Source organism: Nicrophorus vespilloides, unplaced genomic scaffold (assembly GCF_001412225.1).
Source record: "Nicrophorus vespilloides isolate i.1.1-1 unplaced genomic scaffold, Nicve_v1.0, whole genome shotgun sequence".
Lineage (NCBI taxonomy): Eukaryota > Metazoa > Arthropoda > Insecta > Coleoptera > Silphidae > Nicrophorus > Nicrophorus vespilloides.
In genome coordinates this window covers 4350-29678 of record NW_017097246.1, presented here as the reverse complement: position 1 = coordinate 29678, position 25329 = coordinate 4350, and the positions used below count along the sequence as shown (strand labels likewise).

At 36.7% G+C, this 25329-nt stretch overlaps 10 protein-coding genes across 17 annotated transcripts in view; 6 read left to right on the top strand and 4 right to left on the bottom strand.

Moving 5' to 3' along the window:
• Positions 1-85: 85 nt before the first annotated feature.
• Positions 86-1625, bottom strand: LOC108559526 (WD repeat-containing protein 61). The gene is made up of 7 exons (XM_017916828.1): positions 1484-1625; positions 1319-1425; positions 1108-1265; positions 818-1053; positions 581-768; positions 350-521; positions 86-287 (listed from the first exon to the last, which is right to left on the bottom strand). Exons 1-7 carry the CDS (start codon positions 1484-1486, stop codon positions 198-200), a joined length of 954 nt encoding a protein of 317 aa, XP_017772317.1. The 5' UTR covers positions 1487-1625; the 3' UTR covers positions 86-197.
• A 98-nt stretch (positions 1626-1723) lies between these two features.
• Positions 1724-2876, top strand: LOC108559527 (protein YIPF5-like). Of its 2 annotated transcripts, XM_017916829.1 has the most exons (3): positions 1724-1940; positions 2025-2054; positions 2143-2876. In XM_017916829.1, exons 1-3 carry the CDS (start codon positions 1817-1819, stop codon positions 2796-2798), a joined length of 810 nt encoding a protein of 269 aa, XP_017772318.1. In that variant the 5' UTR covers positions 1724-1816; the 3' UTR covers positions 2799-2876. The 2 variants fall into 2 exon arrangements, with proteins under 2 accessions (XP_017772318.1, XP_017772319.1); XM_017916830.1 differs by lacking the exon at positions 2025-2054.
• A 191-nt stretch (positions 2877-3067) lies between these two features.
• Positions 3068-6743, top strand: LOC108559524 (eukaryotic translation initiation factor 4B). Its single transcript, XM_017916827.1, has 5 exons — positions 3068-3172; positions 3554-3685; positions 4209-5441; positions 5848-5902; positions 5992-6743. The coding sequence occupies exons 1-5, from the start codon at positions 3160-3162 to the stop codon at positions 6107-6109; spliced, it is 1551 nt and encodes a 516-aa protein (XP_017772316.1). The 5' UTR covers positions 3068-3159; the 3' UTR covers positions 6110-6743.
• Positions 6744-7607: 864 nt separating this feature from the next.
• LOC108559528 (transmembrane emp24 domain-containing protein 7) lies at positions 7608-8783 on the top strand. 2 transcript variants are annotated; one of them, XM_017916832.1, is made up of 5 exons: positions 7608-7705; positions 7785-7997; positions 8055-8300; positions 8359-8601; positions 8669-8783. In XM_017916832.1, exons 2-4 carry the CDS (start codon positions 7827-7829, stop codon positions 8584-8586), a joined length of 645 nt encoding a protein of 214 aa, XP_017772321.1. In that variant the 5' UTR covers positions 7608-7705; positions 7785-7826; the 3' UTR covers positions 8587-8601; positions 8669-8783. The 2 variants fall into 2 exon arrangements, with proteins under 2 accessions (XP_017772321.1, XP_017772320.1); XM_017916831.1 differs by having other exon boundaries at positions 8359-8783.
• A 223-nt stretch (positions 8784-9006) lies between these two features.
• On the bottom strand, positions 9007-10597 carry LOC108559529 (60S ribosomal protein L15). 3 transcript variants are annotated; one of them, XM_017916833.1, is made up of 5 exons: positions 10523-10597; positions 10100-10282; positions 9905-10041; positions 9458-9568; positions 9007-9273 (listed from the first exon to the last, which is right to left on the bottom strand). In XM_017916833.1, the coding sequence occupies exons 2-5, from the start codon at positions 10269-10271 to the stop codon at positions 9079-9081; spliced, it is 615 nt and encodes a 204-aa protein (XP_017772322.1). In that variant the 5' UTR covers positions 10272-10282; positions 10523-10597; the 3' UTR covers positions 9007-9078. The 3 variants fall into 3 exon arrangements, with proteins under 3 accessions (XP_017772322.1, XP_017772324.1, XP_017772323.1); XM_017916835.1 differs by having other exon boundaries at positions 10527-10593; XM_017916834.1 differs by having other exon boundaries at positions 10459-10543.
• Positions 10598-11136: 539 nt separating this feature from the next.
• On the bottom strand, positions 11137-12020 carry LOC108559531 (succinate dehydrogenase cytochrome b560 subunit, mitochondrial-like). Its single transcript, XM_017916836.1, has 3 exons — positions 11903-12020; positions 11582-11799; positions 11137-11473 (listed from the first exon to the last, which is right to left on the bottom strand). Exons 1-3 carry the CDS (start codon positions 11917-11919, stop codon positions 11199-11201), a joined length of 510 nt encoding a protein of 169 aa, XP_017772325.1. The 5' UTR covers positions 11920-12020; the 3' UTR covers positions 11137-11198.
• A 487-nt stretch (positions 12021-12507) lies between these two features.
• LOC108559533 (delta(14)-sterol reductase) lies at positions 12508-23985 on the top strand. Of its 2 annotated transcripts, none has more exons than XM_017916840.1 (5): positions 12508-12630; positions 12769-13216; positions 13288-14517; positions 14580-14905; positions 23896-23985. In XM_017916840.1, the coding sequence occupies exons 2-4, from the start codon at positions 12769-12771 to the stop codon at positions 14855-14857; spliced, it is 1956 nt and encodes a 651-aa protein (XP_017772329.1). In that variant the 5' UTR covers positions 12508-12630; the 3' UTR covers positions 14858-14905; positions 23896-23985. The 2 variants fall into 2 exon arrangements, with proteins under 2 accessions (XP_017772329.1, XP_017772327.1); XM_017916838.1 differs by lacking the exon at positions 23896-23985 and adding an exon at positions 17117-17163.
• Positions 15766-16618, top strand: LOC108559535 (transmembrane protein 60-like). The gene is made up of 2 exons (XM_017916844.1): positions 15766-16017; positions 16079-16618. Exons 1-2 carry the CDS (start codon positions 16007-16009, stop codon positions 16590-16592), a joined length of 525 nt encoding a protein of 174 aa, XP_017772333.1. The 5' UTR covers positions 15766-16006; the 3' UTR covers positions 16593-16618.
• On the bottom strand, positions 16673-23766 carry LOC108559532 (cadherin-23-like). The gene is made up of 25 exons (XM_017916837.1): positions 23440-23766; positions 23014-23375; positions 22844-22936; positions 22208-22342; positions 21944-22151; positions 21596-21885; positions 21358-21540; positions 21029-21240; positions 20713-20971; positions 20312-20654; positions 20095-20257; positions 19878-20037; positions 19684-19819; positions 19467-19619; positions 19278-19402; positions 19008-19226; positions 18816-18950; positions 18165-18749; positions 18002-18103; positions 17738-17939; positions 17569-17675; positions 17356-17516; positions 17102-17302; positions 16871-17035; positions 16673-16803 (listed from the first exon to the last, which is right to left on the bottom strand). The coding sequence occupies exons 1-25, from the start codon at positions 23507-23509 to the stop codon at positions 16746-16748; spliced, it is 4827 nt and encodes a 1608-aa protein (XP_017772326.1). The 5' UTR covers positions 23510-23766; the 3' UTR covers positions 16673-16745.
• LOC108559534 (lipid storage droplets surface-binding protein 1-like) overlaps positions 23976-25329 on the top strand; it is a 5277-nt gene continuing 3923 nt past the window's right edge. For all 3 annotated transcript variants that reach the window (XM_017916842.1, XM_017916841.1, XM_017916843.1), the window contains exon 1: positions 23976-24049. In XM_017916842.1, coding sequence (XP_017772331.1) covers positions 24007-24049 — 43 coding nt within the window. In that variant the 5' untranslated portion in view covers positions 23976-24006. The remainder of the gene's footprint in view (positions 24050-25329) is intronic.

Sequence of the window (25329 nt, the reverse complement as noted above, 5' to 3'; positions counted from 1 at the left end):
TGTTTATTAATTTGCACGTAATATCTTTTGCTATGAATTATAGACAATTAAATCCCTATATTTCTAGCATTAAAACCATTTGCAAAATCTATATTAAATTGCATTGAAAGACATAATGTGTTAAACAAGTAATACAATATATTCGCTTATTTTATTTATAAAAAATCGGAAATTATAAACATGGTAAAATATTTTATTCAAATTGGACAACTGTAGATGTTCATGCCTTTGTCCTCTGAAACGGACATAATCTTCGTGTTGTCTGGACTGAACTTTACACCCCACACCTGTAACGGTAATAAAAAATTAAATAAAAATAAACGTTAAAATAAATATTCAATTATATGACCTGATCGTTGTGTTCATGAAAAGTGTGGATGCACTGTTTCGTACTAACTTCCCACACCTTAACAGTCTTATCAGAGCTACCAGAGACGAAGTGCAAACCATCAGGAGAGAAGGCGACACTCAGCACCCAGGAAGCATGGCCAGATAGAGTACCAACAACGTTAGCATGTTGCCTGAAATATAAACAAATTTAGTTTGATGATTGAAGATTGTTTGTGTTTAAGAAATTTACACGTCGTATAACTTCATATGTCCATCGTCTGAAGCGGTCAAAAGGAACTGAGAGTCAGGCGAGAAACAAAGAGATCTGATGGGCATAGCGTGTCCCTCCAAAGTATGACACAATTTGCTGGATGCCACATCGAAGATGTTGATGATGCCATCAATAGCACCGCTCGCAATGTACTTCCCATCCGGGCTCTGCAATTAAATCAATAATTATTGAAATCTTTTTTATTAGAGAACTCACATATGCTATGCTAAGCGAAAATTTCCCTCTGGTATCATAAGTCTGGTCAGCCTTAGCATTTTCCACGCTGTACAGTGTAATCTTTCCAGCGTGCGATCCGGAAATAATGAATTTATCGTCGGGACTGAAAGCGACTGTCCATAGATCCACGGGTCCTTCCTCAATATTGGAGATTTTCTCACCCTTCTCCAAATCCCAAATACGCATACTAGAATCCAAAGAGCTCGAAACACACACTAAAAACCAATTGTTAAAGAAATATTAACAATATTTTTTTTTTTGTTAATCACATTTTCCATTATTGCTAATAGCAACTGAAACAACGCCTAATGAATGTCCTTCCAAGTTATGTTTCAAAGACACCTTATCATCTTTAAGACTCCACACTTTGACCAAATCATCTAAACCTCCTGTTACTATGTAATCTTCAAAATCATCCTCAGCATCTCTAACAAAGTAACAATTAATAATTCAAGTAGATTAACAATAAGTAAATATTACTTCTTATCGTCCTCAGCTTGTTTCTCTTTAACCTTTGTGTTCCTACCCCAAGCACAACTCCAAATGCTATCTTCATGTGCTGAATCTTTCTTTTGCAGCACCGAATACTGAAATACGATTAATCCAATTAATAATATATTAAACTAAAGTGCATTAAAGACTCACCATTATATTAATACTTAATCTCAGCGCCGATTATTTCAAACTTCTTATAGGTTATGTTTATTATGACATTTGTATGATAATAATATAATTTTGTACTAATTTGCAACCGAACGTTAAGATTTCATTAGCAAATTGAAATCAATTTAAATAATAACAAATATTTAAATGGTAAATTAAAATTTGTTAGGATCTTTTAGAAGTACGATTTAGAGTTAAGTTGGTCAAAGTGATGCAGAAACGTCAAATATTAATGTATTCTTAGTTAGTGACGTTGAAACATAAACAAATTCTTATTTAATTTACTACTTATTAATCGAGTTTTGTGAAGATATAATGTCTGGATTCACTAATGATAATGAAACGTACTGGAGTCAGCAGCAAGGTGATCCTCAGAGGATGCAAAATCCTTACTACAATCCAGAGGCTGATTACTCAAATCTGCAATCACAACAGCTAGGTAAATAGAAACTGAAGAATTAGTAAATCCGGCTTGAAACAAGTAGAATCTTAGCATTATTTATGTGAGATTATTTCTGTTTAGCCACAGTTGTCAAGATTGAGGATAAAACAAGTTAGTATTGCTAACTGTTTACAACATATATTTATTTTCTGTTATTGTTTTCATTTATTAATTGCTTATTGTGGTTTAATTTTTACAGATTTTCAATCATTCAGTGAAGAGCAAAAGTATGCAGGGCAGAGTAGCCAATTTCAGTATCCAGAGATGTTCACTCCAATGCCCCAAACCTATGCAGAAGAGGGAAATGACAATGAGTTTGATGAGCCTCCTTTGCTGGAGGAGTTGGAGATATACCCTGATCGCATCTTAGAGAAAACCATTGCTGTTTTAAGACCATTCAGGAGCGAATGCCTAACTGATGATGCTGAATTCCTGGCTAAACAAACTGATTTGGCTGGACCAGTGGCGTTTTGTTTATTATTAGCTTGTTGTTTGTTTATTTCAGGCAACAAAGCGCCATTTGGTTATATTTATGTGCTCTCTGTGATCTCATGTTTCTTGATGTATGTCCTATTAAGCCTGATGACAAACTCGACAGGAATTTTCACGTTGTCAAGTGTAGCAAGCATTCTGGGCTATTGTTTACTGCCGATTGTCGGACTTTCGATAATTGGAGTCTTCTCTACGTTGCACGGAAATTTCGGTATAATTTTAGCGATTTTAGTCATTTCCTGGTCGAGTATTTCCGCTTCGAGATTGTTTTGCGCCATGTCGAAGGATTACGAACAAAGGCCATTAATTGCTTATCCCTGTGCTCTTGTTTATGGTGTATTTGCTTTACTCGTTGTTTTCTAAATCTCAAAATAAACTATTTTAACCCTTATTGAACGATGTTTTAATTATGCTTATCCTTTTTGAAAATATCCTTAAAAAGTCGTTAGCGAGATGAAAAGTCCCTAAAAAATTCCGAGAATCCCCCAAAAGGCGCATCTGACAAAATGTATAAATTCGGAACCCTCCTGCATTTCTCTTGCAGAAAGTTTTAGGCTTTCGAAGGTAACACAGTTCCTTTTCCTGGAACTAAACCGAGGGTAGTTTGGGATAGATCTCAACGAACCATAAAGTGTGGAAACACCGGTTGACAACCATCACTTTTGCGTTGGTAACCGTTCGAGCAGTACCATCGTTTCGTTGGCAGCACACACCAACCTTCAACATGGCTTCATCAGGTTAGTACAGTTCATTATTTGTCACGTGTAGCTTTCAAAATGATTTTTTATTAATAATAACGCGAAAAAAAATTGCCGGTTTCTCGAATACTCAGCAAAGGGATAATCCCCACACTTTTAAGTAAGTGATCCGGCTCTACGATGACCGGGGACGCCCTTAAAACCTGATTAAAAAAGGTCATGAGGGCACCGCGTGGGCCACATGGAATTTCCCTTCGAAAAATCCATACGGCTTTAATTTCCTTACATTCTTCTGTTTTTCAACTGCCAAATCACTAGCTACAATACTATAAATGTATTAATTATGTGTTATGTCACCTCATGGAGCTGATTTCCACTGATATGATTTTTTTTTGATGCTAAATTCTGTTTGCTTTGTAGGGAGGAAAGGAAAGAAATCAAAGGGTAAAACTGTGCCCTTAAATGATTTTCTCCAGGACACTCCTGGCCCCACAGCCATAATACCTGTAAGGAGTAGCTCGAACTGGGCTGACGAAGTTGAAGATTCATATGGTGAGTGTCCATTTCCATTTGCTCTTAATTATTAAATTAGGTATTGAAATGATGATCAATAAATGGTGAAATGTTTGCTCCTCTCTTGTGTCCAAAGGTCAATGACAATCTTGCATCTGGGGCTTACAGACAGAGTACTTGTTACTATTATTTCTGAGCCACGGGAAGGTCTGAGAAAAGCTAATTCAATGTCCTAGAAGGGCGTCTGCATGTTGCAGAGTGAGGGAACCAGAAACATGCAAATCTCTGTCATTTAACCTAGGAAGGCTTTAAAGCCTGAGGCGTTTGGCTTGATTTGTTGGAAACTCTTGTAGCTGGCTGTTTTAGTGCAATCTGCAAGCTGTTTTGTTCCTCGCGGACAAATCAGAACTCGATTCAGACTAATCTGTTATTGACCTTGTACACATTATTGATGGAAAACACTTTCTGATGACATTTAACGTATCTGAATGTAAAACGTGGATAACATATTTTTTGTTTTTATATGCATCTTGTTACAAGTCCTTTATTTTTTTATTTAAAGATTCCTATGAATCGAGGTCGTCCTCTAAGCATACAAATGTCGTTTTACCAACGGCACCGAAGGCTGCACGAGGATTGGAGGATATCGGCGATAAAATCCCGACGAGTCCGCCTTTTATGGCATACCTCTCCAATCTACCCTATGATGTCGAAGAAGACGAAATTGCAGATTTTTTCTGCGACTTGAAGATCTCGAATATGCGAATTCCGAAGGAGGTGAGACCTGAGGAAGGAACCAGAGTTAAAGGGTTTGGATATGTGGAGTTTGAAGACCAAGAGAGCTTGGTTGAAGCCCTGTCAAAGACCGTTTGTACATTGAAGGGTAGACGAATAAGGATTGAGGTGGCCACGAGTTCCGATACTGATAGGCGTCGCGGAGGGCGTATGGATATGAATCGCGATCGTCCTGAGAGGCCGGAGGTCTCTATGGGCGATTGGAGATCAAACAGCGGCAGAAAAGAGCCTGAACCGGAAAGGCGTAGTTACCGCGATGGCGGTGGCGGTGGCTTCAATAGGTCGGAGAATCAAGGCGGTGGCGGCGGCTTTAATAGATCGGAAAATCAAGGAGGCGGTGGCTTCAATAGATCGGAGAATCAAGGCAGTAGTGCTTGGAGGGATGGAAACGATCGTCCTAGTTACAGGGATAGCGCCCCGATTACAAGAGATGGCGGTTACAGAGAAAGCGCCCCGATGACCAGAGAGGGCGGATCTTACAGAGATAATGGTCCAAGAGAAGGCGGATCATACAGAGATAATGGCCCAAGGGATGGTGGGTCTTACAGAGATAACGGTTCCAGGGATGGTGGATCCGGTCGCGGATTTGGTCCGAGGAGGTACGATGATCGCAATGAAAGGCGGGATGATGATAGGCCGTCAGACCGTGAGTCGCGCATTCGACCAAAATTGAATTTGGCTCCAAGAACTAAGCCAATTGAGAATCCGTTGCCGCCGCCTCCAGAAAAGGAGCAGGAACCGGAACCGGTGCCAAGACCAGCTCCAGTTCCGGCCGCTTCCATCTTCGGAAGCGCTAAACCAGTGGACACCAGCGCCAGAGAAAGGCAGATCGAGGAACGTTTAGCTAAACAGGTCGGCGATGGACAAGAGAAAGATGATAGGAGGCGTGATGATTACAGGGGGAGAAGATCTCCGGATGGTGGTAGGAGATACTCTCCGGATCGCAGGCGCGATTCTTCAAGAGGCTCACCTGATCGCAACCGAGGAGGGCAACGCAAAGGTAAATTCAATTTTACTCATTCAAAGTTTGTTGTTTTTCTCATCAATCTTTAGCGGCAATCTTGCATTTGGGACTCACGCACATAGTATAGATTAATTACTAATCTAGTCTCGGGAAGGTCTGAGAAAGGCTCCTACGCTCTAGCTGGGCGACTGTCTATGGACAGGATGGGGGAACCAGAAATTCTGGACGGTATCGTCTATGCCCAGGATGGTTCTTATTCAAGTAACTTGAGGTGTCTGATCTGCGTTCCTTGGAAACCCCCATGGCCGGCAATTTTAGTACAATGTGCGAGCTGGAGAACTGAATATCCAGAACTCGATTCAGACTAATCTGCCGCTAAAACACCAACATATTCATATGAGAAAACCGAACGGAGGATGATTTTTTGCTTTTGGTTTTACAGATGACCGAAGGGCTCCACCGCCGAGATCAGACAAATCAGAGAAGAAACCAGCAAGGTAATATACATGCATTAATCATATCAATATCTTAGTTACATTTCATTTATTTTAAATCGCAATCTCATATATTATTTGTGTTAACGCAGATCTGGTGAATACACTGAAAAGGATATGCCAAAGTTGAAGACGCCGGAGCCGGTGAACATTGTCGCTAAAAACCAGTATTCGTATTTGTCCGAAGGATCGGAAGAATCTGAAGATTGAGGAGTATTGAATAGCATTTTTTTTACATGTGCAGTTTCATCTCTCGTCGCTGGATGGTCAGGGACTGCACATTAACAACTATCACATAATACAAATTATATACATATTTATATATGTAAATGATTGGATAACATTTTTTGGGGAAGGAAAACGGTAATTATTAATTATTGAAGGATTATATAAATATTTAAGCGCAAGGCAGTGCCAACGTGGATCGACCGCGCTACTCTATCGATTATTTTGTAAGATTTTGTTTCTTTAAAGGATTATTATATGCGTGCAGTGCATATCTAGTCCAGTATAATTTATATATATATATATAATTTATATGTATATACATTTTACATAATACGTTTATCCTGTCCCCTCCCACTTCAAGTTGTATGTGTTTGTATTCTTAAGACTAGTTTTTTAATTATTATATCGATTTTGACATTAGTTAGATTAATTATATTGGACTAGCTTCGGACTTCTTGTTTCTGAGGACATCTTCTATTAATATTGTTCTACAGCTGCATTTTCTTCTATTATTTCCGAGGAAACGCTGAAAAGGATCGATCGATTATTACATATTTTTTTTTCCTAAATATTTCGATTTACGTAGGTTTAAGATTTAGCTATAAAAATATTTCATAACGATTTTTTTTTGTTTTCTGTATCTTGTGCCATTTGTTGGTTTTTTTTTATATATATACATAATTATAGTGTTTCTGGCACCCGCGTAAAAATGGGATTTAAAAGGTTCAATAAAGTACACAAAATGCACACATTTTTATCTTTTATTCACATAAATTATATTCGTTTTTCAGAGCAAAACGTGTATTTTGCAATGTTTGTTAACAGGTATTTTTTTAAATCTGTTTTAACATTTGATTTTTATAGCAATTTTATCAAATATGTAAAATTGCTGAAAATATGTTAGTGTAGTTCATTACAACATTTCTAAATTAACAAAATTAATTAACGTAATGTATATTTGGTTGCCTAAAATTGGTTATAATGTGATATAATACAGCGCCAAAATAGCTGAACTATTGTAATTCACAAACAATTTACAGATGGAGCCGAAAGAATGGAAACTATTATCTTCATCCAGAAATGCATGCAACCATACCTACAAATATTACATTTGTAACATGTATTATTTTTGATATAACGAAAGATTTATAATTTTTAAGATAATATGAAAAAATAACAAAACTTATTAGATTCTTTTCGAAAAATTCTATATTAATTGAATGTGAATTGCTCAACTTTGATATCACATTGCAACTAATAAATAAAAGTAAATAAATCATACAAATAAATAAAAATTAAAGATTACAAAGTGTTAACAATTTAATTTTTAAACTGCAAGCTACTAATGGAAGTTATTCAACTTTTCTTTTTCGTTCATATCTTATAGGTAACCCACTGATCATCTGCTTTTACTAATTTAGTTGTTAATGGGCTTTTAAGGGTCGTAATTAATTACATAAAGATCTATTAGCAATAAGTTTTAGTAACTTGTTGCTTGTTGGTGGGTTTACCAGGAGGAGGCGCTCGTACCCTTTGACAATCGAAGTTTGATTGGTGACGTGTATGTCAAAGTCAAAGGTTTGTTATTGCTAGTTATTTTTTTAGTCATCTCTTAATATATAATATATTTTTATAATATAATTATAAATAATTGCAGGCTGTATATTAGGGAGCCAGTATAAATGTTCTGCTTATAACGATGGCTTCTCTGTATAGCGCTTCCACCGCCATCATTTACTTAACCACAGTCGTGCTGCTCCTAATTGGATCAGTGTCCTGCACCGAATTAACTTTTGAATTACCAGATAGTGCCAAAGAATGCTTCCACCAGGAAATACAGAAAAACACATCTGTCACTCTAGAATTTCAGGTAACATATCTAAACAACAATTTGGATCCATCTGTGATTTGTATTTTTCAACCGTAGGTGGTGACTGGTGGTCAGTATGATGTGGATGTGATTTTGGAGGATCCAAAGAAGTCAGTGATCTACAAGCAAGTCAAGATGCAATTTGATTCGCACACATTCACAGCACAGCACACTGGAGTATATATTATATGCTTCAGCAATGAGTTCTCAACTTTCTCACACAAACTAGTCTACATGGATCTCCAAGTTGGAGAGGAGCAGCCTCTACCTGGTATTGGCGAGCACGTGACAGCCCTTACACAGGTAATGAAGAAGCTACAGTCAATGCAAAGATTTTAATTCACATTTTTCTCTTGTTCAGATGGAGTCTTCAGCGCAAGATATCCACAAGGCTCTGGTCCAGATTCTCGATTTCCAGACGCATCATCGGCTACGCGAAGCGAAAGGCAGGAAACGCGCTGAAGATCTGAATGAGAGGGTTCTGCTGTGGTCGCTGATGGAGACGGCCTTCATGTTCAGCATATTGCTGCTGCAGATTACCGTCGTTAAGCGCTTCTTCGCCGACAAGAAGTCATCAGCACCCTACTAGGACACTTATGAATAAGTAAACTGACTTCAATTGTGCGCGGTGCAAACATTAATTAAATTGTGTTTCCTCTCTTTTGCCATAGTTATATAAAAAAAATATCGACGACACAATCATTGCAACAGTATTGATCTTCTGTTAAATAATATATTTGTTTCCTTCGAATAAACATTCACCTTGGTTGAGTTCATAATTGCATACATGGGTTTCTTTTTTTGTTGTTAATGTTAAATATTTTATTAAAAAATATATATAGTGCAATCATCAGAAACTTATTAAGTTTGATCCACACTCCAAGCCTTCCCAACTTCATATGTGATTTGATTACTAACTTGTAATTTCCACGTCGGTTAGTGTAAATGTTTACATCATGTTGGAATAATGTTAAGTATCAGGAAACAAATTGTAAATAAAACGAGTAAGTATATTATTGTAAATAATAGTTGTCCTTTATTAATAAAGCCAAGTACAATTTGTACCTGCACTCCCACCACTTTATCGCTTCCTGTGCAATTGAAGGGTGTTCCTTCTGCGCCAGGCGGCCCTGCGGGAACCACCGATGGTCTGGGAGTACCTGTGTCCCTTGCCCAATCCACGGGAAGACTTGCCAGCAGAGGTCTTTCCACGGAGTTCACGGTGCTTGTGTACAGCGTTAACCAACCAGTTGATTTTGGGATCACGACGGATAGCCTGCAACAGAAAATTCGATATAAATCACCATCAAACATAAAATGTGATTCCTTTTTGAAACTTTCAAGTTTATTTCAGACATCCAAGGAAGAAAACAAATCATTGAAAAATCATGTTTCAAATAGGTATCATCATGTAGTTTTATAAATATATAGAGGTTTGAAATGAAGATGAGAGTACTTACGTTGTGGCTTGGGTCAATTAAGATCACTTCAAAGTATTTGTAAGACGAATCTTGAGCGACCCAGTATGAGTTGAGGACACGGAGTCCACCGCAGCGTCTGCCAACACGTTCCTAAAAGTAGTGAAAAAAAAAACAAGATTAATAACAAATTCTATTAAAATCAACTAAAATTCAGATAAATTTGAGATTATTTCAGACATCCAAGGAAGTTGCTAATCACAGAGTATCACAAGCATAATTTGGTATCATCATGTAAAAAGTTAATTGTTTTGTTACTCAAATTATATCTTAATTTGGTGAAAGATCACTTAGTATACAAACTATTTGAATTACTATTGTTATGTTCTAATACATAACAGAGTAGTATTGATTTTGGTTATCAATATATGACAGCAAGTCAAACCGTTTGTTTACTAATTTTCATTAAGTATCTCAATATGAATTTACCTCAGCAATGGATTGCAAGTTGCGGGTTGGTTTCAATTCGTTGACACCATGGCTTCTGGGTTTGCCATAAGTGGCACCCTTCGGGACTGGGCGCTTGCGACCACCACGGCGGACGCGAATGCGGTAGATTACGAAACCTATAAAATTGGACAGCATTAGTTTAAGCCCTATGAAGTAATTAAAAAATGGTCTTACCTTGTTTGGCCTTGTATCCTAACCTGCGGGCTTTGTCAGGGCGAGAGGGCCTTGGAGCCCTATGCATTTTAGTCATCTGACGGTACTGCCATACTCTGATTCTCAACAAGAACCTGAGAGTGTCACTTTGTTTCTTACGGTACAATTCTTGCATATACCTGTAGGCCCCCATGATGAATGGACCTACAAAAAAAAAACAAAGTATATGTAGTAAGCAGTCTGCAGGCACTTATAATAACATGCGAAACACAACCTCAAAAATTGTTGTTTTCGGGGAAAAAATGGAAAAATAAGAAATAATATCTACGTGGACGTTTAAAGATCGTGAAGAGGAATAGGATGGTGTTTGTTGCACTTACTCGGAGTCAAAGATGGTTAAGAGAAACTCGGATAGAAATTAGAAAATAAGCAAGAGAAACATACCTACTTCGACGGCGTAGAACGGAAGAGGAAGGATAAACAACTACGGGGCACAGTTGGTATGCCGGAGCACTAGCGACACCCTACAGAATTAAAGCAAACTTTTAAAATATTGTATAACCATGTGAAATTCAATACATTTTATGTAATATAATATTTTAAATATCACATAAGCCGTAATTATTGATTTTCAATTGAAATAATACACTTTATAAATAAATTTAGTTTATTTATACCAGGTGTGCATAAAGTTGCCTATATTGCAACTCTTATACACATTTATAAACTCATTCAAATTGGAAAATTAAAGTTAATTAAACTTACTAAATAATATAAATATCATCAATTGATTACAATATTTTCATACTAATTAGAGCATAAAAAATGAAGATTATCTGTTTTCTTTGGATTAACTACACAAAATAATATTTTTTAATGTATAATTCATATACTTTTATTAATTTCTATAATTTGTATCCATATAATATTACATTACTACAATTTAGATATTATTATAGATTGAAAAATATACAATTTTATTAAGAAATCTTCATACTACAGGAAAGACGATACGATTGAAATTTTGATTGATGAAAAAGTAAAACTTGATAACGATTTTATTTAAATCTTTAATAATAATAATTTAATCATCGTAAATAAATACTTTTACATAAGCAGTTTAAAGTGCGGCCAAACAGGCGGTCAGAGCAAAAGCCGCAGCGACCATGACGTAACCAGTGGTGTAGACCTCTTTGATGGTCAGGAATTTGCCAGCATCCCAAGACAAGTGGCGAATACCATTAAGGAAGTGGTATGAGAATGGGAAAGCCAGCATCATTTTGATGGAGAAGATGCAGGCACTGTTAAGATGAAGACCATCCAAGAAGGTAGTGAAATCACCGGGTAACATAGCGCCAAATCCAAAGGCCATGGCATATCCAGACAGCATACATCCTAAAAATATACACAAACATTAATTAAAATATATAATATGCAATTAACTTGATTATATCTTTCTATTTAGAACTGTTAAGTTAGATTGAAAATAATCAATAATATTACCAGTGATACGATGGGAAATTGACAAGGTGCTGGTCAATTGAACTTGGTACACAGTCAAATGGGGAGAGCAGGGTCTGCCCAATTGCATGTTCTTCTCATCGTGGCCTTGCTTTGGCGGCTCCTTGTAGGGTTGAGCCTGGATGGTTACAGGTCTGACAAACAAGAGGCTGTTCCTCTCAGAGTTAGCCAACCTCGAGCATAATTGTCTACCTGCTAACCTGCAATTACATAACAATTTTAGATGGCAATTTGCATAAAGTGTAAACCAGTTATTTTAATGATATTTCAGTACTAATTGAAGACATGACATAAACTTATTACCTGCAAATCGCAGACATTATTACTTATTTCCTTTAAGATGTTGAAACCTGTATGGAAACTTGAAAGACAAGCTAGAACTGTCACTGGTTTGCCTAACTTAAATAACCAGGTATATCTGTGACAGCTGTCAAAAATTGTTTTAAACTTTTGACCGAGTGCTGTTAATAAATATATACTTTAATTAATTGTTATTAACTGGGATTAATTGAATTGTAAGTAATTTAATAATGTACAAATTAAAATTATTAATGTCTCAGATTTATGTTTATTACAATTGTTGTGTTAGTATTTATTGAATAGTGTTAACATGTATATAAACGTATTCCTGTATTTTTTATTTAGAGCTTTGCTATATGCAATAATTTCTTTATATATTATTCATTTGTTAGTGTAATTGGAAACACTTTGGGTTAACAATACTAATTTAATTAAATACATGTTTTAAGTATAAAAAAATATCAGTAATAATTTGAAATATTATTATTTTTGAGTGCGCTAATGATTGAATATTATAATATATTTTATTAATATTTCCAAACAACATTGGCCTTGATTTGACTTCCTCTGTATTTGACATCCAATAGCAGATCAGCATTTTGAAACACCTCCAGCGTGCTTCTATTATTAAGTTCAAGATAGCGTTGGTTGCGTCATAGCGTCGTTCGTGCAGCGTTTTGTAACGTTTTTCCGTTACGTCGAGCCGATAACAATACGAAAATACACTTGAGGTGAGTCTGATAGTACGTAATTAACATATTTTTGAAATTTCGTTACGGTCTGGTGATTGCACCGATAAAAAGCGAAATTGGCGCGAACCTAACCTTCCTTGTTTACAAACAAATTCATGGCATATGTAAATTCCTCAGATGGCGGGTAAAGCTGACCCAAAGGCGAAAGTCTTGAAAGAGACCACAGATGATCAAGTTACCAAGAAGACAAGGTCTTATCGAAAGTCTCCGTCGAGGGTGGAGGTGCCGCCAAGCCCCACAACTCGTGGTCGCGCCAAGAGCCCTGCCCGAAATGTTGGAGTTAAAGTTGATTCGTCGCCGTCGCGCACTAAAAACCTTACAAAGACCCCAGAAAAGAAGAGGCCTCGAGGCAGGCCAAAATCTCCTGCTAGAAAATCCCCAGTCTCAAAGTCACCACAGGGAAGGTCACCTATAATAAGAACTCAGGGCAGACCAAAGTCCCCAAGCAGAAAGTCTCCTGCTAGAACAAAGTCTCCAAGCAGGAAGTCTCCTTCACGACAGAGATCTGTGGGAAGAAAGTCTGAATCTCCCTCACTTCTTAATTTTGATTTTTCTCTTAAGAAACGTAAGTTCTCTTATTTAAGACAAGTCATTTAAATTATAAAATTTCAATTTTATTACAATAATGTTTTGTAGCTTCCGAAAAACCGATACTTGAAGTGCTTAATTCGGATTCCGATGATGAAGTTGACTCGAAACCAAAGGTTGTTAAGCAGATGACGCCTGTAAGGAGGTCTTCACGAATCCGCGAGGTTGAGAGAATTGTGCATCTGAGGCCGCCGATCGCCAAGATCTCGGAGTTTTCGGACGAGGATGATATGGAAGTCCAGTTAGCTTTCGAACCTCAACAGCAGAAGCCTGAAGAAACAAAGTCAAAATACTGGCGTTTCGTGGGCGCAATGCTCGAGATGGTCATGACTGCGGTTTTGTTTATTAGCATGCTTGTAATGTGCAACGAGCTGCAGTGCAGTTTTAGTATCCCTGACCTTAGCAGATTCAAGCAATTGGATACATTTTTTGACCTTCCTGTTTTCTTATCTTTTACCGCTTACGTGCTTCTCATCGCTATACTGTCTGCGCTGCCGTTCGGTGGCAAAAAATGTGAGGGTTTGTTAACCATTCATGGCAAGTTCCAATACGTGATGAACGGATTATTCTCTGCAGTCACGATTTTATCTGTGGCCATAGGGCTGGAGTTGAAGGGGATCCGAGTTAGCGGATACATCCAGGAGCATTTCCTGAAGTTGGGTGTTTCCGGATTCGTTTTGGCTCTACCTCTAGCATTCTTCTTGTACTTTAAAACATTATTTTCACCGGTATGTTCCTTGAAGTATACTGCCCTGCAAAACACTGGATTGTACAATTTCTTTTATGGAAGCGAAGTAAATCCGAGGATTTACGGAGTTGTGGATGTGAAAATGCTTTTGCACAGAGTCAGCTTTATTTCGATTCTGCTGTTGGCCAGTAGTTTTATCTACGAAAGCTTGGAATGCGACGATCTGGTCGATTGGAGTTTGAAGGGCGTTTTAGATGTTTGGTATACTTTGAAGTTCAACAGCAGCGTTATGACAGTTTGCATCATGATCATCGTGAACAGTTTGGATTCTCTGATATTCGAGCATACCTTGCTCTCTTCCAAGGAAGTCCAGTATGAGAGTGTTGGTTACAGGAAGTGCTTGGAGTCGTTCTGCTTCATTTTCCTGTACTCCATGATTCCCAAGTTCGTTCTTGACTATGGAATTCAATCGACATGGTATAAATGTTTGGCCTGCGGAATATTTTTCCTGGCTGGCTACATAATATATAGAGGAAGTAATTCCCAAAAGCATGCCTTTAGACAGAATCCATACAGCCCATCCATTTCGCGTAAGTTGAACATTAGATATATTTAAATCTAATATAATAAGCTTATAATTTATTATTTCCAGATCTGAATAGCATTCCCACCAACATGGGGAAGAGCTTGATTTGCTCGAGCTACTGGGGCGTTGTTCGTCATCCCAACTATACGGGTGACATCATGATGAACCTGAGTTTGTTACCATTCGTGTGTTGTTATCCACCATGTATAGTGATATACACCGTCGTTCTGTTTTTGGTGCAAAGGGCGTACGATGACAATAAGCGCTGCAAAGACAGATACGGCCCAGCGTGGGATCGATACTGCCAAAAGGTCAAATACGTATTGATACCAAAAGTATATTAAGTAGCAACATTAGAATACCGATGTGCCTTAAAGCCTGTTTAAAGTCGGGTAAGTTAACTTGTCGTTAACGGTTATAATGAAAATACATGATATTTTAAATATAACTCGTCGTCACTGTGTGACTGCTAGAGAAAAATTACGAGGAGAAACCAATGTAATAGTTCCAATTGATCTCCGATCGTCTGTTTTAATGTTTTATTTTTAATTCTCGAATGTTTATCGCTTTAATAATTATACATGACAGTTAGCTTAGTTTTAGAGTATTTGCGGTTTCTAATAGACAATGTGTGCAATGTCCCTACTTCTATTCTTTTTGTATTAATTTGATTTTATATGTTTTATAATGTTGAGTATTTTATTGTAATTTTTTTTTTCTTTTTTTTTTCTTTTTACGTAGGAATGTAGCAAATTTATGTTCTATTTCATATATATGTACATTTGTATTTTATGTAGGGAAAGTTTCATTATTTTGTACTTGTTGATTCAAATAAATATTGAACAGTATTGTTTTGGTTTCTCATCAACAGGTAAATTTGTAACAAAGATTATATACCATGTTTAAGTTATAGTTTTCTATTTAATTGATTGATGGAAATTGAAAACATTTGGAATGTATATGTTAATTATATGAGCCATCAGGTGAAACTGAAATATCTGCAGTATTTATTAAAACCTCTTTCTTAATTATAATTATTTAAATACAAAATTAGTTGATACATATTACAATTATGCATCGAATCTTCATTTTGGTTGTAATGCGCCTTGAAAACTGTACGTATGGAAAAACATATTTTAATGATTTTCTCAAACTATAATAGATAGAATAGATCAAATAAATGCTTATGATAGTGGATATTTGGGGAATGCAACGTGAATTCAATTTTTACTGTGTGTTTTCCCGTGGTTTCATTCATTTGGTCATGAATACATATGGGCCTCAAAATAGATTTGCAGCTGGTGTCTTCTCAAGTCGCCAATGCAAGTATGGTTGATAACCTTTTTACTGGTTGCATACTACCTGTTGACGATTTATACTTGTAATCAACACAAATTTATTTTAAAATTACAGTTATCATATGTGATACAAGTGTTTATTTGAATGTGAACTATGGGTAGAGCGTAATTTGTTGTAGATTGCATAAGTTTGTGATGCATAACCTGTAAATGGGAGCGCCAAATATTTGGTAATAACAAATTTAATAATATGCCCTTTGTTTACAGCTCAAAATTCACTGAATTTCCCATATTAGTGACGATCAGGATGAGAGCATTGAGCAGCTGGTTCGGTGTCCTGAATTTCTTTATAGTGCTTGGCCTCAGATTAGACTCACTTGTCCATGGCAATTGGTTCATCATCCTCTTGCCCCTGTGGATCATAGACTTCTTCTTGATTGTAGATCCTGTGGTGTATCTAGCTTTGAGCTTGCAACACAACTTGAAGTGCTGGTCTTTCTTTCAGTTCTCCTACAAAATACTAAAAGTAATACTCACTGTGGTCTTCAAAATTCTGATTGCTCTGAGACTCGAATATGACATGCATTTAGAGCTCTACCAGATCCTCACACCTCTGTGGATTCTGCTTGGATTGCTTATCCTGGATGTCTCTGTGCTACTTTTCAAAAGCCCCCCAGACAAAGATTTGCCCTTGCCAAACAGCAGACCAATGTTGCAGTATACAAGCTTATCCAGAATTGATCCAGCACAAAACAACAACAATGACAGCAATAAAACTTAATTATATCTTATAATAATTATGTTATATGTTTATTGTATGCATAAAAAAAAAGATACATATACAAAGGGCTATTGCCAGCAGTCAATTTTACCCTGTTTATTTATTAAATAAATTTGTTAATATATATTTATCTATATTTAAAGTTTATGTATATCATCGAAACCCGTTTGTATGATTGCTGTCGATCAAATCTGACTCTGCGCTTGAAATGCTAAAAAAGAAAAACAGTATAGATGTAGTCATTATTTTTTATTACCGTTTGTTGTGTAGGAAAATACCTGGCACGATCGTAATTGTTCATTTTCTCGTTGTGTTCGCTTATGTGGAAAATGGGGTTCGCGCCTTCCACAGCCATGCTATTGGTCATCGGTGGAGGAGCCATCCTCAAATCCTCCTTTGAGATCATCGGTGCTGTAGTCAACTTGTTCAATCGCTGGTTAAGACTGTGAAACACATCGTTCAAATATTGCAAATAAAAAATAAGTATTAATTTTAGATCACTGATTTACCTTCTTGTTTTTAAGATAAAAGCGACGATGAGTAGGATGCACAAGGATCCCAAGACGACGCCGACGCCTATCAACCAAGCCTTCAGGACTTCCTCGTTGTTTTCCTGTTCCGTATTTACGTTGTCGATGCGCTTCAAATGCAAGTCGTAGTCCAGAAGATTGTTCCTCAACGATCCATACAGATCTGCATTACTCAACATTCTGCAATAGATATTGAAGTAGAAACTACATTTTGATATGATGCACTAGCTCACTTTTTGATATCGTCATTCTCTTTCGGTACATTATCTTTCATGAAGAACATCGTGACATTGGTCTCTGTGATGGTCGGTGTCTCCGCGTAAATGCTTTTTTCGGTGAATATGCTGTCCAAGTACGATTCCATTTCCAATTGCTTATTAAAGATTTCGATAATCTGTAAACATTTTTTTTTAGTATAGAAGATATCTTATGTGGATTAAATGTACCTTTGTTTTCTTGTTGACCACGTCATCCATCTTATTTTCGAATACGAACTTAACCAGATGGTTCTCACCGACGATGAAAATTGACACCGAGGCTGTAGCTACGTGCTCTATAATTGAAGCGGAATATTCGATGAATTCAGTTTTCAGACGCAACTGTTAATGATATTACCTGAATCGCTGACGGTGATGTCGAATGTGAAATATCCTTGCATGTTGGCATCGATGCTTGGCACTTTCAGGTGGATCTCGCAAAGCCCTCTGCTACTGCTCTTTGCTTCAAACAGCGTATTCGTCGAAGGCAGATTCGAACCTATACCTTCGAAATTACTTATACTGAATGTCAGTTCATCATCGGGATCGTCGTCTTTCGCCTGAAACAAGAAGAAGACCGGTGCTTCTCTTCTTTTCATGTCGATCAATTAAAACTACTCACGATTATTTCGACGAGTATCTTTGAAGGGTCGTCCTTCAACATGACGCGGCCAAAATACTTTTCCTGCGTGAATTCGGGATCGTTATCGTTTACGTCGATCAACTGAAAGATGATAGAATTTAATTGAATGTGATACAAATTGATGTTCATATTGAAATAGTACATTGATTGGAACGGTGAGAAGAGATGCCTTGTTTGGATTCGCGATTGGAGTTCTCGACGTCCCTGCCTGAATCACCACCTGCTCACTCTTCATATCTAAGATTTTCAACGGTTTTACGAGACTCAGCCTTCCTGACTTGATATCGATTTCGAAGGCGTCGTTCAAGTCCTCGAAGATATGGTAGAATATATCGATTTCGATTCCTTCCAATTCTACTTCGGCTTGAGGAATATCCATCGAATTCAGATCGTATTCCTTGACAACGAAAGGATCAGCCTCCTTGTTGAACAACGGCGATATATTGGCGTCGATAAACTTGACGTTGAATTCTTCCTCAGTAAAGAGCGCCTCCTTTTCACTCTCTGTTATTTTCAGTTTCACTATATATTTGTGGTCCTTGACGAATTCATCGTTTAACAACAGATTGTACTTCACGTTGTTAATTTTCTGTAGCTTGAAGATGTTGGTGTCCGTATCTAAAATCTCTATAGCTAGTATGTTCTTTTCTCCCTGGTTATCTGTGCCGGTGATCGGATCCATATTGCTACCATCGAACAAAGTCAGCTGCTGATTTTGTTCGTTTTCCTAGAAGAAAAATCGACCAGTTTCATTAAAATTCAATCCTACATCTACAAAAAAACAACAACGTACTGAGCTTAAGTAGACTGTAGACCTTGGCTGCGGTACGCTCAAGCTAGGTTTCTCAAAGTTGAAGATCTCGATGGTCAGAGGAATCTTGGTATTTTCTTCAGCGCAAAGTTGCTTCTCTTGACCTTTATCGCACACCTGTAATCATCGATACTAGAATTGATCTTGGTAAAATAAATATATCTAAGAGATTACTTTGAATTCCAAATAGTGATCGCCGTAGTGGCCCCTCATGTCAGTGTTTGAATACAGTTCGCAAATACCATTATCTTTGGGACAGTTTAGTTTCAAATCATCCAATGTCAACTTGTTTTTGGCTATCGATTCGACATTCACTAATTCTACAGTCATTTTACCATTGCCGGTCAAAGGATCGTCTCTGTCCGTTGCTACAAAACCTCCAATCGATTTTCCCTACAAGATCGTTTCTAATCGTATGCGTTTCATAACTAAAGGTGATATTACCTTTTTCAATTCTTCAGTGGTAAAGAAATTGTTCGTGACAATTTCCGGATGGTTATCGTTGATGTCCGTCACAATGACCGTGAAGGTCATGGACGTGGTCAATCGTGGTTCACCGAGCGGATCGTCTGCAACAAAAATTAATAGAAACATTAACAAACCACGAAGAAATTTAAATATAATAGCGCATACTTGGATTGTCCACGGCAAGGACGGTAATCAGGAATTCCGTTTCACCTGCATCCCTGTCCAGGATTCCGTTCACCGTTATCAAGCCTTCATCGTCAATAACAAACTTATCGTTTGGAACGTCTTTAAAAATGTATTCAAATTGATTGTGAGGTGCTGCAAAAATAAAGCAAAAGAAAAATAAATTGGGAATCAGATGAAACATGAGAATACACTGTACTGTCTCTGTCCTCGTCTATTGCTTTCACTTGGAAAACCTCAACAGACTGATCCTTTTCCGGAATATTGATGTTTTGATCTGGGAAAATGGTAAAACTGGGTTTCATATCGTTCAGATCTATAACTTTCACCGTGATCTGCAAACGGAAGAACATACTTATAATTTCACGAAAGAAAACAAATAACAATAATTACTGGTTTGGTTGCTGTGTGTTTTTCATCATTGGCTTTAATGTTATAGTACAAGTAATTCAATGGTGGTGTATCGGCATCAATTGCTTTCGGTTTATCAATGGAGATTTCGCCTGTGTCCGGATCGATTTTCAACAAATTGTCTGCAGTTCCTTGCACCGGTCTAAATGAATAAAGTATGGTTTAGGTTTTGCTCGTTGCTACTACACTATGGACATACTCAAGACTGTATGTTATTTTGGGATTCAAGTCGATGTCTGTGGCCGTGACGACTCCGATGATGTCGGAGTCAGCGTTTTCCTTGACACTCTTCTCGACCAATGAATTCTCAGTAAATATGGGAGGGTTGTCGTTGTCATCCTTGATGTTGATCACGAAGATGACTGTAAACATATTGAAGTAAAAAGGATGTAGCATTTTTATTTTGGTGAAAGCACCTTCGTCAGATTCGTAGCCCACGACTTCGGTGTTGTGGTCGGTGAGCACGAGATTGATGTAGAATGTGTCGAACTTTTCAAAATCAGGTGTGTTATTCGGAATTTTATTGTTGAAATACAGCTCACATTCCATCGAGTCGTCTCTTTCAATGTTAATTACATCGATGCACTCTTCATAACCTTCCCACTCCACCCTTTGACCGTTCTTGCTCGGGTAAGACTTCTTCCAGTCGATTTTGAATTCCAATTTGCTAAGCGTATCTTCGTCGTATCCCAGGATCTTCTCTTGATTTATTAACGTATCCTTTTTCTGATTCTCCACCAGCGACACGGACTGCTCCATCTGAAAATTCGGTGATTATTTACTGTTTCAGTAGAGGTGAATTGAAAAACGAAAATACCATGACGATCTTGGGCGCTTCGTCGTTCACATCGATCAGCTTAACAGTGACAATGCCGATTGTCGTATGAAGAGTATCGGTCGGCTGCAGTGAAACCGTGTCCACGGCTTTGATCTGGATCAGCACTTCGTTGTTGGCCTCGTAATTGAACAGCTGAAAGCCTTTGGGAAGACCGTTTTTGGATTCGAGCGTGATGCAACCGTCTTCATCTTCGTTTAACTTCAATATGGAATTCATCGCGGTTCCCAGAAGAGAAACTCTACGAAGAAATCGATGAGCAAAAACATAGAACAATAGCATTCAACAAATATATTACTCGATTTTATCATCGACGTCCTTGTCCGTTACGCAAATTTTCTCTGTGAACGGTAAAACCTCAATCCCGTTTCGTCCGAAAGTTTCCTTCATAGTGATATCGTAGATACCGTCATTCGTGAAGGTGGGCAACTCGTCGTTCCAATTTATCAGATTCACATGAATACTTTTCCTGTCGCTCTTTGTTGCATCATTTAGATCTATTGAATGGATCTGAAAACACATTTCTCAATTTAAATAACAATGAAAGTTTAATTTTCTATAACTATAAAACTTAATTTATATTAGTGTTAATTAATAATAACATTGCAATTGGTTGTTAATGCTCACCTCGATATTAAAATCGTGCAGATATACTTTATTCGGATCATCGTAGTCGAGTAATGCGGCGTTGATTATATTCAAAGTAAAAGTGCCCTTCTGATATCCGTTCATCGGCACGATTTGGAAAATTTCATTGATGTTTTTCACTTTTTCACTTATCAATTCCACCTCGTACTTGGCATTTTCACCCTAAACGAAAGTGTTAAACGCATACAAAAAAAAAACACCGAATTCACAAACTTACGATATCCTTGTCGTTGATTTCGATCTTTGTACCTATGATACTGTATTTGTTTTCCAGAAGATCCAGTTGATCATTGTCGATGGTAATGAGTGGTATTTGATTGTTAATATCCTTTACCATTATGGTCACCACTCTATCATCGGTGCACTGGCCTTGACTGTTATCCTTAGGTATTTCGCAGGCTTTCACAGAATACTGGTACAGCTCCAGCTCATCCTCATCCCTATTGATCCCATCGATATTGATTACCAACTTCTTATTTTCGACTTTCCAATGAAAATACCGTTCAACTGAAATAACGTTAAGATGATAAATTGGTATAAGTATTTGGTATTACCCAAAAAATACGTTTTTTTGTGATGACAGTGCACGTGTAGTCGATTTCGTTGTTGACCATGAAATCGCCATCCACAGCGTGGATGATCATCTCGAAGTTTTCAAGTTCCATCACTTCGATGCTGGTGATGATGTCCATCCTCGGTGGATTATCGTCGATGTCCTCGACGTTGACGACGACCTTCGTGGTTACAGAATCCGAATGCCTGTCGTCATTATCCTGCAAGCGGGAAACTCTGCAATTCCGTTTTGGTAGTTTTCCTGAAATTCTCTTACTTTGATGGTCCAATCGAACACGTAGATCTTTATGTCCTCGTAATCCAAAATTTGCAGAGTGTGCAGCACAATGATACCGTTTCTAGTTGTCGGCGTTGGTAACGTCTCCCATTCGAATTTAAATATATCGTCATTCTAAAATTGAACATAATCTTAATTTATATAATTATTAAGAATATTATCTGATTGTTAAAATTATTAATATTGATTCAGTTTAACTTTGATTACATTCAAGTTTTACTAATTCCATCTTAGTCGAATTGTTTTCGTTTTGAAGGCATTTCAGTTCATCAGATGATATTAGTAATCTGTGTCATCTAATAATCGAGGCGACTATTGGTATGATGTGCAGATTAGATAAAGGAGTGTAATTCCTTTGGTGGTACAAAGTAAAGAAAATCTACAAAAACCCAATAATTTCCAACTCTTTTCCTTGACTTTATAAAGATCTCATCACGTTAGAGAAAGTTTATTTCTTAATTATCAAATGAAAATCATATGTGGAAATCGTTTTGGTCCTCGTAACTATTTCGTCGTTAGATTTACCTGAGATACCTGACGATAATTGCGTTCGAAGGCGAGATAAGAGTGCGATATATATGTTTTTTTTAACTACAAACCAAAAATTCAACTCACATCCGATAAATGGTTGATCGTGAACTTGTCCATCATTCCATCTTCGTCGTTCACCTCAAATTTGCATTCCGTCGCACCGGTCGTTCCGTTTTCCTAAAAGTTTCATAACAATTTCAATTTTGAAAGGATGGAGGAAACAAAAAGCGCGTTAAGGTCGCTGAAAGTATTACCTTGACATTGCACGATTCCCTTTGCATCACAATCGTCGGATTGTCGTTTAAGTTCCTGATTGTAATCTTTATCGGAATTGTTGTATCTCCGAGCGTCATGAAACCATCGATGTTCGGCTTAGTTTCATAATCAACTTCATTAGATGCAACTAGTTGCCTTTTATCATCACTAAGTTTAAAATAAGTGTTCGTTTCAGATGGAAAGCTAACGTCAGGTTTGATGGATCCTTTATAATTCAACGTTCCAAGAACGGTTCCCGTCTTCACGTTTTCATCATATTCCAGCAAAACGTTTTTTTTCGTACTTTCTATGGTTTCGATAAAGCCTTCGTTCACCGCAGTGAAAGGTTTGTCTTCCCATTCTGCGAAATATCCGTTGAAATCGGTTATGAAATTCTGAAAGCTTGTTTTGGAATGTAAACTCACCGCTGAGAACTTGACCTATCATCAATCCGATCACGAAGATCAGAAGGAATATCGCTTTGGAACCATCCATGCTGGGTCATCAAGCGATCGCGAAACTATTACCTGTATTGGCCAGGTATCCTCTGTTGATCCTCGGCCCTTATCTAATCACCATTATCGACAATCAGATTGCCAGAATAATGTGATAACTGGACGTGATAGAGAGAGAAAGAGCGGAATAAAAATATGTCGATGTTTATCCGAAATCCCATGATTCATCGATTAATAGAGAAGCCAGAAGGGAGATTGCAGAGCAAACGGATTTCGCGCTACTGCACCATCAACAAATTGCTTTCAATTCAACCTCTCCATTGTGCTCTTCTTTCCTTATTTCATTTCATTCCAATCCAATCTAATCCAAATAATGCTCAAAGGTTTTGCCATTTAATAACTTCATCATCACCTAATTCTTTCTAGTCGAATTCGCTTGCGTTATCAACGCGCAAAGCAAATGCAATCGCCGAGGTCTGCTGTGTCAAAGGGCAAAAACGGCTGGTCACGAGAATCGCTCGGATTAGATTTCAGTCAATGTGCAGCGACCAAAGACGACGGTTCAACATTGCCACAACAAGTAAGATCACAAGAACATCAAACATAACTTAAGTTAATTAGCAATTAACTAAAAATCCTTCTATGCAATTGGAAAGCAATTAACAAATGTATTTACAAAAAAAATATTCACTGAATTTCGCAGCGTTTTTTAATTATTTAATAGAAAAAAGAAACGTAAGAGGAGAGAATACAACTTAAAATTATATATAAATATATAATACAAAAAAAAAAAACAACAAATATAGATTAGATAATGAAGCGAAGCCAAATTGAATCATAATTATTTATACACAGAGTGACAATAATGAATTAGCTTGAACTCTGATTTGCCAGATTAATAAATACATCTTTTATTTTTATTGAGACCAAGCATTTTCTTTTTGATAATCATTCCTAATTAATAACTTGAAATTCATTACTTTTAATCAAGTAATTAAATAATATATATGTCACCTACGCATCATTACATTTAAATCTTCAGACATTCTTCCAATTCATTGAATCAAGATTACTTTAATTATAAATACTTAAAATTTATTGAATGTTTTATAGATTAAATTATATCGAAACACAACTAAAATTTTGAACAAAATCTTTCTTAATTTGTTTAAAAAAAGAGTCGATAATTAAAAAAATTAACATTAACTTAACTTAATGAGATGTATATTAGAACGAAGAACGAAGTTTCATTGGAGAATTAGAGAAAACAATTGTGAAATAATGGTATTTAATCTGTGTTTAAAAGCCCGAGGTTTTTGCGTTTAATAAATGAAGATTTAAAGTTCGAATTGTTTACGTCTTTCCAAAGACGTATCTCAGACTTAATTGAAACAGAGTGAACGAAAATATCATTTAATTAACAATTAATTCGCGTATTTCGTGATTGTCGTTATTAATAATGAAATTTAAAAAAAAAACCGTTTAAAGAAATAATTACTTGTTGGATATTTTGATTATAAAATTTAATCTAATTTTAGAGCTCTGATTTTTGGGCATAAGTAAGTCAGATAGCTGTTGCTAAAGCGCACATTAAAAAAAGGAGAGAACACATTGAGAAAATGATAAGAAATCGTTAAATAAACAATGTTTCAACAGAAGCGAAATAGTAGTATTTGTTTGATAGATTATTTGGTATTATGTATGTGGAAATTGTGTTAATATGCGTGAAAATATACAAATTTAATATAGACAATATATTTTATATTGAAATTTAGAAAATTATTGTGAAAAATAGATTTTTATTATCTTGGCAGGAAAGCGGAACATAAAAATTGTGTTTATAAATTTTGTTTTTTTTTT

Coding starts and splice junctions, on each gene's coding strand:
- LOC108559533 (XM_017916840.1), top strand. CDS start 12,769: ATGGCGGGTAAAGCTGACCCAAAGGCGAAAGTCTTGAAAGAGACCACA. Junction 13,217..13,287: donor TGATTTTTCTCTTAAGAAAC/GTAAGTTCTCTT, acceptor AATGTTTTGTAG/CTTCCGAAAAACCGATACTT. Junction 14,518..14,579: donor ATACAGCCCATCCATTTCGC/GTAAGTTGAACA, acceptor TATTATTTCCAG/ATCTGAATAGCATTCCCACC.
- LOC108559526 (XM_017916828.1), bottom strand. Junction 1,054..1,107: donor TATTAGCAATAATGGAAAAT/GTGATTAACAAA, acceptor ATTGGTTTTTAG/TGTGTGTTTCGAGCTCTTTG. Junction 522..580: donor CATATGAAGTTATACGACGT/GTAAATTTCTTA, acceptor TTTATATTTCAG/GCAACATGCTAACGTTGTTG.
- LOC108559529 (XM_017916833.1), bottom strand. CDS start 10,271: ATGGGGGCCTACAGGTATATGCAAGAATTGTACCGTAAGAAACAAAGT. Junction 9,569..9,904: donor ACTTGCAATCCATTGCTGAG/GTAAATTCATAT, acceptor CACTACTTTTAG/GAACGTGTTGGCAGACGCTG. Junction 9,274..9,457: donor TAATTGACCCAAGCCACAAC/GTAAGTACTCTC, acceptor TTTCTGTTGCAG/GCTATCCGTCGTGATCCCAA.
- LOC108559532 (XM_017916837.1), bottom strand. CDS start 23,509: ATGGATGGTTCCAAAGCGATATTCCTTCTGATCTTCGTGATCGGATTG. Junction 23,376..23,439: donor GATAGGTCAAGTTCTCAGCG/GTGAGTTTACAT, acceptor GATATTTCGCAG/AATGGGAAGACAAACCTTTC. Junction 22,343..22,843: donor CGATCAACCATTTATCGGAT/GTGAGTTGAATT, acceptor GTTCAATTTTAG/AATGACGATATATTTAAATT.
- LOC108559531 (XM_017916836.1), bottom strand. Junction 11,474..11,581: donor AATTTCCCATCGTATCACTG/GTAATATTATTG, acceptor GTATATTTTTAG/GATGTATGCTGTCTGGATAT.
- LOC108559527 (XM_017916829.1), top strand. CDS start 1,817: ATGTCTGGATTCACTAATGATAATGAAACGTACTGGAGTCAGCAGCAA. Junction 1,941..2,024: donor TCTGCAATCACAACAGCTAG/GTAAATAGAAAC, acceptor ATTTCTGTTTAG/CCACAGTTGTCAAGATTGAG. Junction 2,055..2,142: donor CAAGATTGAGGATAAAACAA/GTTAGTATTGCT, acceptor TAATTTTTACAG/ATTTTCAATCATTCAGTGAA.
- LOC108559524 (XM_017916827.1), top strand. Junction 3,686..4,208: donor CGAAGTTGAAGATTCATATG/GTGAGTGTCCAT, acceptor TTTTATTTAAAG/ATTCCTATGAATCGAGGTCG. Junction 5,442..5,847: donor CCGAGGAGGGCAACGCAAAG/GTAAATTCAATT, acceptor TTGGTTTTACAG/ATGACCGAAGGGCTCCACCG.
- LOC108559528 (XM_017916832.1), top strand. CDS start 7,827: ATGGCTTCTCTGTATAGCGCTTCCACCGCCATCATTTACTTAACCACA. Junction 7,998..8,054: donor CTGTCACTCTAGAATTTCAG/GTAACATATCTA, acceptor TTTCAACCGTAG/GTGGTGACTGGTGGTCAGTA. Junction 8,301..8,358: donor ACGTGACAGCCCTTACACAG/GTAATGAAGAAG, acceptor TCTCTTGTTCAG/ATGGAGTCTTCAGCGCAAGA.